Genomic DNA, 13,184 nt, shown 5'->3' on the forward strand with positions numbered 1-13,184 from the left:
TAAATAAATAAAAATGAAATAAACCTATTGGCATACCTTTATCTTAACAGCCTAGAACAATTCTACACATGAAAGCTACTGTATGACAAGAAATGGCCTTCAAAAAATATTTTCAGGTCTGTTCTAATAAGAACAAACAACCTATGCTTGTCTGCAGCAATTGAGGCTGTTGAGTCAGTTTGCACATGATGTGAGTTACAGCTTCCTCTGTGGGACACTTCCCCCATCCTGACGTCAGCTGGATGTGTGATTTTTCCTTCCCATCCCAGCCTCAAACTGACACATTTACACATCAGCTCTTCAGAAGCAACTTGAGGTGAGTTACACACCAGACATCTGGGAAACTTACTGTCTGTCTACTAGCATTGATGTACATTTACTGTACTTAACAACTGTTAAAAATGTATCTTTGTGGTAGTCCGTAAAAGGAACAGAAAGCCAAGCCTTGCTGCATATTCTCATATTACATTACATAGCTTGTGCATTCCTGTGTCTGTGTTATGTAATACATACATACATTCTCGCTAATCTGTTCTAATGGAAAACTGTCAAATAAGTCACAGATAAACACTGCAACTGCTTACGTTGGCGGCTTGACTGTAGGATGTCACTTGTCATCCTGCTGTGAACTACCGAGAGGTTTTCTTTTGAGAATAAATGAGATAGAAGTCGCAAAAATAATTCTTTAGCCTAATGTTTGAGGTTTGAGTCATCTTACGTCCAAGTCAGTGATTCATAGCTAAGCCAGAGATCTAGCGGGTGGAAAGTCTTTTACAGCCAGGACACAGAAAGAATGTACTTGTGACATAAAAGTAAAGGAGTTCATAATTTTGGGCTTTAGGGAAAAGCAAACAGTGACATGATTGAATCTCCATCTTCATACATTTTCTACCAAGCTGGCTGAGCAAGTTGATTGTGACAGTGAGACTGGGCTGTTGTACTGCATGTTGCCATTCACGGTGTTTTAATGCTGGTCAGCATCTTCCTCATCTACCTGTCTGTCCTTTGCTCTCAGCATTAGTTGGCATAACATCAGACAAACTGTCATTTACCATCTTTAATAGATAGATAGATACTTTATTCATCCTGAAGGAAATTTTAGATAGATTTTTTTATTAATAGATTTTTTTAATGAAGCAGAGTCAACAAACTTGTAAAAACCTGTTTTATAAATACATTTATAGGATAAGTGCATTAGCCCAGGAAAGCTTGACTGAATGGGGCATGGTTAAAGTACTCTGATTTTGTAAAATCAGAGATGGTTTTTTTTAGGAATAGCTTGACATGATTTGGGGAAATATGCTTATTTGCTTTCTTGCCAAGATGATGAGAAGATCGATACCACAGGCAGCGCCTGTTAGCTTAGCATAAAGACTGGAAACATGGGGAGAAAGTTACGATTGGGTGTCGTGTGCTGGACTGTTTCTTGGCTGGTAGCAGTAATTTCCTGAATCCTCTTTACATTCTTTACACTTTGGTGGTTTTTGTACGGATTAAATATCACATGTTATTAATGAGCTCCAGAGGTGCTGGGCAGGGCGATTTTGTTACCTTTGGACAAAGCCAGGCCAACTGTTTCCCCTTGCTTCCAGTCTTGTGCTAAGCTAAGCTAATTGCCTCGTGGGTAGTTTATTTACCGTAAAGACCTGATTGATATCTCTTCTCATCCAACTCTCAGCAAGAAAGCAAATAGGCTAAGCATGTTTCCCAAAACAAGTTACGAGTTTAACTATTGCTTTAAGTAACTTGTAACTCATATAACAAGTCTTCCAACAACAAAATAAGTTGTTTGTCCATGCTCTCTAGAACTACACATTTTTCAGTGTTGAAAAATAAATCCGTTTTGGGATGTGTTTGACAATATGGTTAAGGTTTGGTTAGGTTTAGGCAAAGATTATGTTTGGGTTAAAATGGCTACTTTGTTATGGCCAGGGGACCTTTGTCAAAATGGTTGCAATAATAAACATATGGTTAAGGTCAAGGAACGGCTATGCTTTTCAAAACAAAGTTAACTTGTGGTCCTCCTTTGCTGCCGTCATAATTATAAGGCTGCTGGGGCTTTGTTACTTCAGTATAAACGTGTCGTTTTTTGGATACTGAACTGACACTGTCGTTCGTGCTGTGCAGCCAAACAATGTTCAAACCACAAAACTGTGTTTTAAATTGGAGATCTCAACATTGCGTGTATAAACGATGCACAAGCCATCTACAATTTTTCCATTTCATCAAATGATGCAGCCATTTTGGGTTTACTGTAAATATTTCACTAAGTGTAAACATTATAGAGCTTCAGTGAAGAGCTGAAACAACCAGACACATATGATCCTGTCAGACATGTGAAACAAGAGGATTTGTCCAACTTTGAGGCAAAATAAAATGGGGGAGACTGGATGTTACTGTAAATATACTGTAGACGATAATTCAGAAGAATGTAGTGGTCAAGTTTTTCCTGGCTTCAAGATGAAGCAGAAAGTTTAGTTCCTGTCCTAATATTATTGCCAAACCAGAAAATCAACCCAGACCAACATTTCAAAAACAATGTTTTCCCTGGAATCTCAAAGCAATCTCCACAGTTATAATTTGTGTGTGTGTGTGTGTGTGTGTGTGTGTGTGTGTGTGTGTGTGTGTGTGTGTGTGTGTGTGTGTGTGTGTGTGTGTGTGTAATTGGATGTGGGCTCTCAGTGCCAAACAATGTTTCCCTAACTGTAGTGCAGGAAAAACACAGTCTGTGTGGGTCTGTGTGGGTTTGTGTGTGTGTGTGTGTGTGTGTGTGTGTGTGTGTGTGTGTGTGTGTGTGTGTGTGTGTGTGTGTGTGTGTGTGACAAAGTACTGATCAAAACCAGCTGTCAGTTTATGTCCACATCCCCTCTTTTTTTACATCTTGGTAAGACAATACTTAATGGATGAGAGACACACAGGGGAGCGACCTCAGAGCATTTAACTTCAATATCAAATAACAAGAATATCTATGAAAGTTGACCTGCACTGAAAGAGGGCAGGGTGTGTTTACACGACCCAAGCATTTTATTTTCATATAAACATTTCACTTGGTCATGCTAGATTTAACCGACATTTGGACTTTTGCCACAAAAATTGTGAAGAATATTATCTAATGTAAAGTTAATTCTATTATGTATTGTATGTACAACAACCCGCAGAAAAATGGAACAAGTTCACACCCGCTCCCTGGGGTTAGTCAGAAGTTGTTGTAAATCATTAACTGGAGAAAAATAAGCAGACACATGGCAAATATGTTACCGAAAGATAAAATTACAACCTAAATTCACGCCTGGAATGCAACAAAGAGCAGTGAAAAAAAATTATTTAGGTTAAGAGTCTGAGTACTTCTTCCACTACTGGTTTCCTTAAGTTTACACACAGGTCACACTTAATATGCAGTGTGATGAAAGTTAGTAGGTATCCCTGAGCTTAGGGGTTAGGGTAGGAGTGTATGTGTGCTTTTCTTATCTTTACTTTTTCTGACATTGATTCTGTGTGTTCTCATTTGTATAGGCTCATGTACTGTATGTGTACCTAAACACCCACACGTCCACACATGAACACCAATCAATATGCTGCCTGAGACTCTTCCCCAGCAGTGATGCCTGCCTTCAGCCCTCCCACTCCTCTCGTCTGTGTGCTGCTGTGTGTGTCGGTGGCTCTGCAGCGCTCTGACCTGCGTCTGGCTTATGTGACCCACAACAGCTTTTTCTACTACTCCTGCAGCCAGGACCCGCAGCCATGCAGCGTCTCATCACTTACAGACTGCAGATGCAAGGACATCCAGCTTTCCATGCTGCATCGCCCCCAGTCGCACTCGTCTCCCGTTTTCCGCATGAGGCGTTTAACGGTTTGGTTCACGTCGCCATTAAACACAGCACGTCTCCTCAACAACTCGGAGGTGAGGCACCTTACCCTGATCCACTGTGGCCCTGGAGGATCTAGACAAACACCTTCTTCTTCCCTGGAGGGACATTTTGCTGTGCAGCACCTGGAGAGGCTGACGGTGGTGAACTTGGCGCAGAAGCCGGTTTACCACTGTCCAGATGCAAACAGAGCCAAGAACACAGACTCAAACAGTGACCCAGACAGGGATAATGGTGCTCACCTTGACACAAATACATTCAACAGGAATGTATTGAAGAGAGATTCCTTGGCTTTGTCTTCACCCCAGATCCAAGACATCTTCCTGGGCAGGGAGCTGGGAGCAGCGTTTCACGAACAGGCCAGACTGGGAATCATCCACAGCTCTGTGCTGGAGTGGGGAGCAGTAGTCAAAGCCTACACAGTTCAAACACACATAGACGATGACGGCATGCTGCCTTTCCCTGACCTCCACCTGTCAAAATTACCAGAGACATCTGTCATATATGTCAGCTTTGTATACTGATACCAGGTTACTTTTTGAGGCGTGCAGGAGAGAACAACGGGAAGAAGATGATCCAGTGTTGAGGTCCTGCAAACACTTTCTTGCTCACCAGAGATAAATATGTTTAGGAATCTGGGGTCTTTCTTGTTGAAGGCCTATGGCTCTGATTTACATGGATAACTCCAAAGAAAACACATTTTTGCACAAACGCAAAACTAAATTAGATTTTTCTTGTCCAATAGCTGCTCAGCTGTTTATCAGCATGTTAGAAGAAAATAGATCAACTAATGAGAGACCCTCTGAGGGACCAGAATAGCCTGCCAACCCCCTCCAGCTGACGTGTCCTCTCTAAATGTTGTCTATCCTTATTGCCAAAATGAAATGACAGTGGTGGTATGATGGCTTTAGTTGAGCATTTATACTAACTTTGTTTTTCCTCTCTGCCACAAAGACAGAAAATGTGAGCTTACAACCATATTGTGCATTCCACAGAAGCTCTGATCCGGTTGCTGAATTCACACTAAATATAAAGCTGCTGACTGTCAGATGTTGTGAAAAACAAAAGGGTTCTCTTGTAGGCCAAAATGTCATCACTAGAGGGAGGACATTGAGCTAATTTGGACTTCAGCGCAGCTCTTCTTTAGCATTTAAAATTAAACCACAAGATGGCAGCAGATACGCTTGAGTCAAAGAGGAAGAAGCCTACTGAAGTGTTGAGGAAGGACTGAGTGTACTGACAGTTTTTAAAGTCTACAACACTTAAAAGCACTTTAAAAGCTTGTGAGGAATGTTATTTGTTGAGGTACATTGTGAAGAGTTAAACAAGTATGGCATGATATTTATTTGTTTACAAAATATACATTTACCAATGTCATCTCTTGCATTGTTTACAACAAACAACAGAAATAAATTATTTACTCATCATTCATGGCTTGTGAATTAACCACCATAACTGATATTGTCCAAAACTTAATTTGGCTAAATTACAGTAAATTACCAACAAGAGTCACAAAGTCTGAATTTAAAAAGGACCGTGGCGAAAAATATACTCTATATTTGTACATAGGCATAGGCTACATGATGATACAGCAGCAAGTCTAGTATTGTAGACATATAAACCATATCTTGAACAATGGATTCATTGTTTGAGGTATGCTTTGCATAAGTCTGTAGTGGAGGGAAATTAACCTAAAGTCACATTTTAGAGGTTTTTGTTGTTGTTGCTTTTGGATATTTAGCCTATTTTGTTTTATTTTACATCACTTACACTGATCACTGTGAGGTACAGCTGCATTTGTCAGGTTAAAGCCAAATGTGGTTACATTTGACACTGATTGCAATCCTGTTTAAAGACGCTGTATATGTGTGTGTGTGTGTGTGTGTGTGTGTGTGTGTGTGTGTGTGTGTGTGTGTGTGTGTGTGTGTGTGTGTGTGTGTGTGCTGACACCTGCTAGAGAGCCGCTTATTTGCATGATAAACGTGAGGCCCATCTTGTTAAGCGTCTTGTGAATGCAAACTGATGTCGCCTGTTGATCCTGCACCTGAGAGGTCAGCACATAGCCTACCCGACACACACCGGGGGCAATTACCGGGGAAATCACCGGCGGTGGTGCTGAGGCAGCCGGGCTGCTCTTAGAGAGCCGGCCGTCTCCTTATGGAAATCAAGACTATAGGTTGGTGTGAACCGTGACCTCCACTTGGGATAATCTGAAGAAAAACTACCGCCTGTAAAAACAAATCAATTATATGTTCAGTCTGATACTCATGATGCATTGAGCACTCTGAATGCACACTGTTAATATTTATGTCAGTCTAAAAAGGTGGACAGGCCGAGACTAAATCGGATTGATTTTAGGTGGCTTTCCCTCCTCTGCACCCCTCTAAGTGAGTCTTTAACCACGCTGCCGCCGTCTCCTCACCGGCAGTTTAGCAGTAAAACATTTTTATAATCAGACGTTATTGTTCGCCACCTCCTTGTGGGAGATGCGCCCATGTTCATTTTTTAAAAGGGCAAATCAGCCATAATTCAGTTTATAAACTGCAGCGCTCAGGGGAGAAATGCCTGGATGAATATTCATTAGAGACCGCCCAAACTGCCACACTGGGTGATTCATTGGGCATATGTAAATATCACTCACTTTAATTGCCCCTAAACTGACTCAACATAATGTTGTCATTAGCAAATTATTAGTTATTTGTGATACTAATGGTACGGTATGGCGCGCAATGCTGAAGCTCCACATATATGATTGCAATTACAGCTCTTTTTATTCTCCGGGTGACTGCGGAGTCTGATGGTTCTGCTGTGTGTGTGTGTGTGTGTGTGTGTGTGTGTGTGTGTGTGTGTGTGTGTGTGTGTGTGTGTGTGTGTGTGTGTGTGTGTGTGTGTGTGTGCGTGTGACGACTTAGTAGGTCCAGTCATTAGACAAAACAGCACACGCACATCACATGCAAATTAAACTCTTTTAGGTTTTATGGACATGTTATTGCATGTATGTATCTGTATCACCTGGACTGACTTCAGAAATAAGTTTCCGCCCTAAAACTTCTTAAGCCTAAATTTAGTTTCTTACACACAGTAATTTTATTACCATAACGTGTACCATAAGTAACATAACCACCCAACTTGACGGTTATAATATAGGCCTGTGAATATGCCATGAGCTCAATAAAAACAAAATTAATGATTCATTTTGTGTAATTATTAATAGCATAAGAAACATAAACTGATGGTTTCAAATATGGGATGTGTACAACAAGATAGGCAATCAAAATGTCTTTCTATTTAATAAATGCAATAAAATTACAGATTTTGAACTAGAATTTACTAATATTGATATGTGTATCTAAATTATTCATTTAACTGGAGTCCTTTAAAATATGCAGTTTAATGTAGCCTACAGTATATCTTGAATGTTTGCTTGCCAGTATTGTTGATTAAGTTTTAGGATACATTTGGATGGAATAAAATCACAAATCTCAAAAAAGCACAAGGAAAAGGAGGATTTATTTCCTATCTTGCTAGTGTGCTCTGTCCTGATATTACTCGTCTGAAATAAAACCATATTTAAATACACAGTGGGTCTATACTTTTAGCCAGTTGTAAGGAAAAGTTTATCAAAATTCATGGAGACAATCATAAATACGCTGCTGTCCCAAAATGTTTGAATGTATTTAAATAGTTTGTTTTAAATCTAAGGATAAACAAACAGGGATTAATGGTACTTTTGTGGGTTTATTTGCGAGATTTATTCATTTAAACACAAAGAAAGTTTCACTTCAAAAAACAAAGCTTGGCATCAGATTTCCCACACTTAACCTAAATTCTCCGACTTCATGACTCATCCTGAAACCAGAGGCTGTCGTAAGTTTTAAAAGAAACTGTATTTTTTAAGAAAAATCACCTCCTGCTTGTCACAGTCTCTGCACATCACGACACGGTGTGGGGTTGTTTTATAGAGGCAGCAGCAGTTTGAAACAACAACCAAGACAAAACATGCCCACAAAACAGAGGGAGAGAGAGAAGGACAGGCAGGGACAAATAATAGTGTGGGTGTGCGCGTATGTGTGCATCTGTGAGAGAGTGTGAGGGACCTAATAAAGTAATGTGATGGATGATCTCCTTTCTCCCAGAGGGACCAGCACCATGTAAATTGGCCCACACAATGCATTATGGATAAGGCAGTTGAGATTATAGCTTGTTAATGTGTCCCTCCCTCGTTCCCTCCCTCTCCTCTCTCCCCTCTCTTCTTGCATCTCTCTCTCTCTCTCTCTCTCTCTCTCTCTCTCTCTCTCTCGCTCGCTCTCTCTCCATCCCTCTGCTTTGACTCAGGTAGTGTCATGGTCACCTCATTGACTGGACGCTTGGTTCTTTTAGGTGCAGATAGAGAGGGAGAGGAGCTGTGCTGCAGCGATCTGTCAGGCTTCAGGGAGTAAGTTTCTGTATCTGTGTGTATATATACTATATAACTCACATTGTGGGGACAGGGATTTGTTCACACAGTCTCATGCAGGAAAAACACACCCATCACAGACTGTTTGTGTCTGTGTGTGTGTGTGTGTGTGTGTGTGTGTGTGTGTGTGTGTGTGTGTGAGATAGAGAGAAAGGCAGCAAGCCAGCCATCAGGCAACCAGCAGAGACAGTCCTTCGGCAGGGGCCAGGGTTGTGGACATATGTCTCCTCCCTCCCTCACCCACCCTGCACCCCCCTCAGTCCTCCTAAGAAGGTGCCAATTCCCCGCAACCTGCCTCCCCCATCCTCCCACATTCCCCCCTCCTCCCTCCACCTTGCAGGCCTGTCCAGGGACCCATTGGGCCATCTGTTGAAGCACGACCAGAGGAGCTGGTCTAGAGGATATGCTATGTGGTTAGCCTAGCTGTCGCTAACTGGCAGGGGTATTGTGTGTGTGTTGGTTGCAGGGTGTGTGTCAGGGCATCCCAGGGTAGATGTTCCCTACTATATTTGTCCAACAAAAACTAATTGTTGTGTATTTTTGGGGGACTTTCATAATTTAGGCTTGGTTGTAAAGGACCATACCATTAAAAAGCGAGCCTATATAAGTTATTAATGAGAAAACAGCACATTATTTCTCTCTTTTATATGAAAAGCTTAATTTATAAGCAATTAAACCACAACCTTAATTCACAACACACAGAGGTATTTTGTTTTTACAATTTAGCCCCTTTCAGACATGCATTACATTACGTTAATCTGACGACATTTTAACATATCTCATGTCTGAATAAGCAAGTCTGAAGAACTGAATGCTGTCAAGTTAACACATGTTAAACATGCATAGAGAGAGATTAAATACCGCAACTTGTACCACCTAAAATCACTGTAGTAAATGTATCATCTCATTTTAAATTGTTGAAAAAAATTGATCTTCTTGTACGAGATTAGTCTAAATTCAATGTCTGAAAAGGGCTTCTTTAAGTACTGTTATCTACCTTATGCTAAATATGACATTGTGAAGAAAAGAAAAAAGAAAAGGATACTATGAATTTAATGATCACTTGCATCAAAAAGGATTCTGTTTAGCAGCCACCTCTCCAACCTGAGATGCTGAAGCGTGCTGTACCATTTTTTGTATCACCTTTTTAAGTGAGTTTTAAGTCAAACTGTTAATAGTTTAAAGGTGAAGCTCGCAACTAAGTGAAGAGCCAATCTTAAAATGTGTGGCATTCTTTGGTAAATGGTCAGCAGGGATGTAAAACATATGCAATCTGTACTCAACAGGCCAACAACATTCAAAACCAGCTGTATGGTCCTTTAGCAGTCTAATAAACAAGTGAACAGGAACCAGCAGGAAAATGGCTGAATTATCCCAATGAGAGCTCAACACCTGCACACACTCAGCTCACTGAAACAGCTGCTCGGATACACTGCAATGTTTTGGAGATCTGTGTGACTTCAATTATCCGCAGGCCACCGAAACATGATAAGTTTAAATGTTCTTGCATGGGGATATTTAAACGTAGCTGTGGCTTTAAGCAGACTCTATCCATTGCCACACATGTGGATGTGTTTTTCTATTAAAAACATGCACACACTTTTACACACCCATACGTTCATATTTCGGTAGTTAATCAACTCAAAAGTTCAATCAACTCAGTTGTTGTTGTTAATCACTGAAACATTTTCTGTAAATTGTCAGAAAATAATGAAACATTTCTTTAAGTTTCTTGTTTTCTGTATAAGATTTTAAGACATTCAATTTGTTTGATGTAAATCTGAGAAAAACAGCAAAACATATGGTATTCGTGCTTGAAAATGTATAACAACTGATCAATTAATCAACTAAGTGTTTCAGCACCAGACAAGTGTTTTGACTATCCATGTTGACAAAGCTGGGCAGATTCTCCACAACCTTAAAATGGGTTATAATGGGGGTTTGAATCATGTAGCGTGTTCCCGGATTGATGCATTTTATTCATACAATCTAGACTAAGCCATGCAAGCTTAGCGAGGTCTGGTGTGTGTGTGTGTGTGTGTGTGTTGGCTGGACCCTCCGCGGCTGTGTGTGTGGGTGGTTGCCTCCACTCATTAGAACGGGTCATCTCTCTCTCATGGAGAGTTTTCACGGCTGTGAAGCGGATTAGGAGCAGGGAGAGAGGAGGAGGACAGAGAAGAGAGAGAGATTATTGGGCAGGCTGGAAAGAGAGAATGACAAAAAGAAAAAGCATTAGCATCTACACTTCAGCATTTGTTTGTGATATGTAGCTGATACTTATCTGGAGTGCCCGGGTTTACAGTGAGCACAAATGGAGGAACAAGAGAATGCTAGCATCTCATCACAAGTGGCCTTTTAACAAAGAAGAGAGGTCTGGAGAGAAGAGAGAGGAGTATGTTGGGTTAAAGAGAGACTATCCTAACACAGTTATAATTACATATTTATACCACAAAACTTTAAAAGAGAGGAAATAAGATTGTTTTCATCCAACTGTCAGGGTAATTCTATGCAAGCATAGGTGTGTGACCAAAAGCTGCGCTTAAGTTGTGTATGTCTTTGATATATAATGCTTTGATTCGAGGTTCAAAGCCAAAGAAATGCTGCAAAGAATGATCTACTGGCCACACTCTCCCAGTTTTGGACATTACATGTTCTTCATTCTGTGAACAATTATTGTGACCATTATGCACCAAAATACCAAATAAAATCCCTGAAAACCTACTTTGCAACTTACCAGATTCTGATATTTTACAGGATTTTGTTTCTGACCAAAATTGAAACTTTTCACCAGGCCATCAGCTCATGTTAAGCCAATTTTCTGCTATTGAGAAACCAACAACAAAAGTTAATCTACAGATGAGTTACACTTATTAACATTATTATATTTTTACATTATTATTATTATATTTTTACATTATACATACATACATACATACATTCACTGAAGCAAATGGTCTCTTGAAAAACACACTTAGAGTTGTGTGGCCTTTAATCCTAAACAGACTAGAGGATTGCTGACAGAAGCATCACTGCTCATGCTATAGTGCTTAAGCATGCAGCATGTTAGTCAAAATCATCTACAAGTCAGCAAGGCATTAAACCTAAATGCAATTGACAGTGTAGCTACATCTTAATGTTGCACGTTGAGCGATACCCTGTGAATTAGGTTGGAGATAAAATTTGTTCCAATCCGACACCAGGTAGTAGAGGCCCAGAATCTTTAATATCATTAACGATTTATTATTAAAGGCTGCTAAAGTACTGTCATATAGGGGGGAGAAAAGTGTCATGATTTCACGATTTATGAGGTGAATACATCATTAATATTCTACTTCTGCTTTTCATTACCATTAACATAATTTACTTTTACTTTATTTTATAGTGTTAATGACTTAATAATCACATGCGTGTTAAAACACAAGAACATTTATAAAGCTAAATAATAAATGTTTGTTGTACGTGTTCTCTTAATGCACCACAACAGCGGCAGAGAAACAAAGAATGTATGCACTAAAAAGAGTTTTTCATTTGCCAAGAACTTGGTATAAGGTTAAACTGGTCCTTTTTGGTACTGACGCTAGTATTGATACTCAAAACAAGTCTTAGTGTCAGTAGAGTCAATGCTTTAGGTATTGATCCGCCGTCCCATGCTATGAATAAAAGTACCACAAAAACAACAACCACATTCTCAGTTTAAAATACCTATATCATAACCAAATCTGTCACCCTGTATTATCTGTCAATGTATGCCAAACCATGGGAGAGTGCACCAAAAAAAGCAATTTATTGAGCTGAATTTGGTGGCTAAAAGCTCAGACACATAAAACCAACATAAAAAAATAGCGTTGACCAAGGCCAACTATGCGTCCAAAAGGTTGCACTCGAACACACTGCAAAGACTACAGCCAATGGCCATTTAGCACATAAATAACTCTCCATACCAGCAGGTGGCTGTAGTCTATTGTCGTCATTCAAAAAGGGAAACCGGAAGACCGACAGCCAGCTAGCACATTAACACAACCCGATATTGAAAGAACAAATTATTTTATTATCTTTCCTCACTACCGTTTCTCTTCTTATGCACTGATTCGCTTAAGCTGAACAGCCAATCAGAGGGATTTCTCTCACCGACGGGCTCCGCTGCCGATTCAACGTTCTCATTTGGCCGAAAAGCTGCTAACAAGGGCGGACTAATGCAAACGGTGTGGGACACACCACAAAAAGTAGGGCGACAGACACTCATCGATGGCTTGACATTGGCCGACCGTAGGCAGGTGTGTCAGGGCCTTAAAATCCCATTATAAAACACCAAAAGGTAAATGTACTGTATAATTGTTATGTTTAAGATACAAGTTAACACCCAAGCTAATAGGAGCATCTTCTGAAACTGGAAAAATGGTTTATTTTATAATAGACTAAGACTATTCTGCTATGATGACGTAAAATAACCCTCTAATGAAATAAACCTTTACTGCCTAGTGTGGTCTAGTGTAATGCTTATATCTGCTAATATCTGAGTAAGTTGTAGTAGTGATGTAAAGCCAACTTTCTTTAACACACTTCCTCAGAGAACACCTGTCAACATGCCATATCACACACACAAAAACCAACCATCTCAAAGTGTCATCATGTCCCATCTCATATTCATAATGAATTGCTGCTTTTATAATCAGAGATGTTTAATGAGAATATATGAACTTTCTTTATGGAATGTTTACTTCACATCGTAGTGGGTTTCTGAATGGAGCCTGAAGGTAGTTAAGACTTCAAGTGAACCCAACATTAAACCAGACAAAGTTTCTCATTTACAATTAGTTTCCTAACTGCTGTCTTTCTTATTTACACACGCACACACACACACA

The 13,184-nt window shown here is 40.0% G+C and overlaps 1 protein-coding gene across 1 annotated transcript; it reads left to right on the forward strand.

Annotated features, from left to right (window-relative positions):
• Window positions 1-210: 210 nt before the first annotated feature.
• si:ch73-52p7.1 (uncharacterized protein LOC100321084 homolog) lies at window positions 211-5,293 on the forward strand. Its single transcript, XM_031308539.2, has 2 exons — window positions 211-316; window positions 3,514-5,293. Exon 2 carries the CDS (start codon window positions 3,602-3,604, stop codon window positions 4,388-4,390), a length of 789 nt encoding a protein of 262 aa, XP_031164399.1. The 5' UTR covers window positions 211-316; window positions 3,514-3,601; the 3' UTR covers window positions 4,391-5,293.
• Window positions 5,294-13,184: the final 7,891 nt, after the last annotated feature.

The sequence above is a fragment of the Sander lucioperca genome, chromosome 15 (genome assembly GCF_008315115.2).
Source record: "Sander lucioperca isolate FBNREF2018 chromosome 15, SLUC_FBN_1.2, whole genome shotgun sequence".
NCBI classification, from domain to species: domain Eukaryota; kingdom Metazoa; phylum Chordata; class Actinopteri; order Perciformes; family Percidae; genus Sander; species Sander lucioperca.

Excerpts from the sequence above, each read along its gene's own strand:
- si:ch73-52p7.1 (XM_031308539.2), top strand. The coding sequence starts at position 3,602 with ATGCCTGCCTTCAGCCCTCCCACTCCTCTCGTCTGTGTGCTGCTGTGT.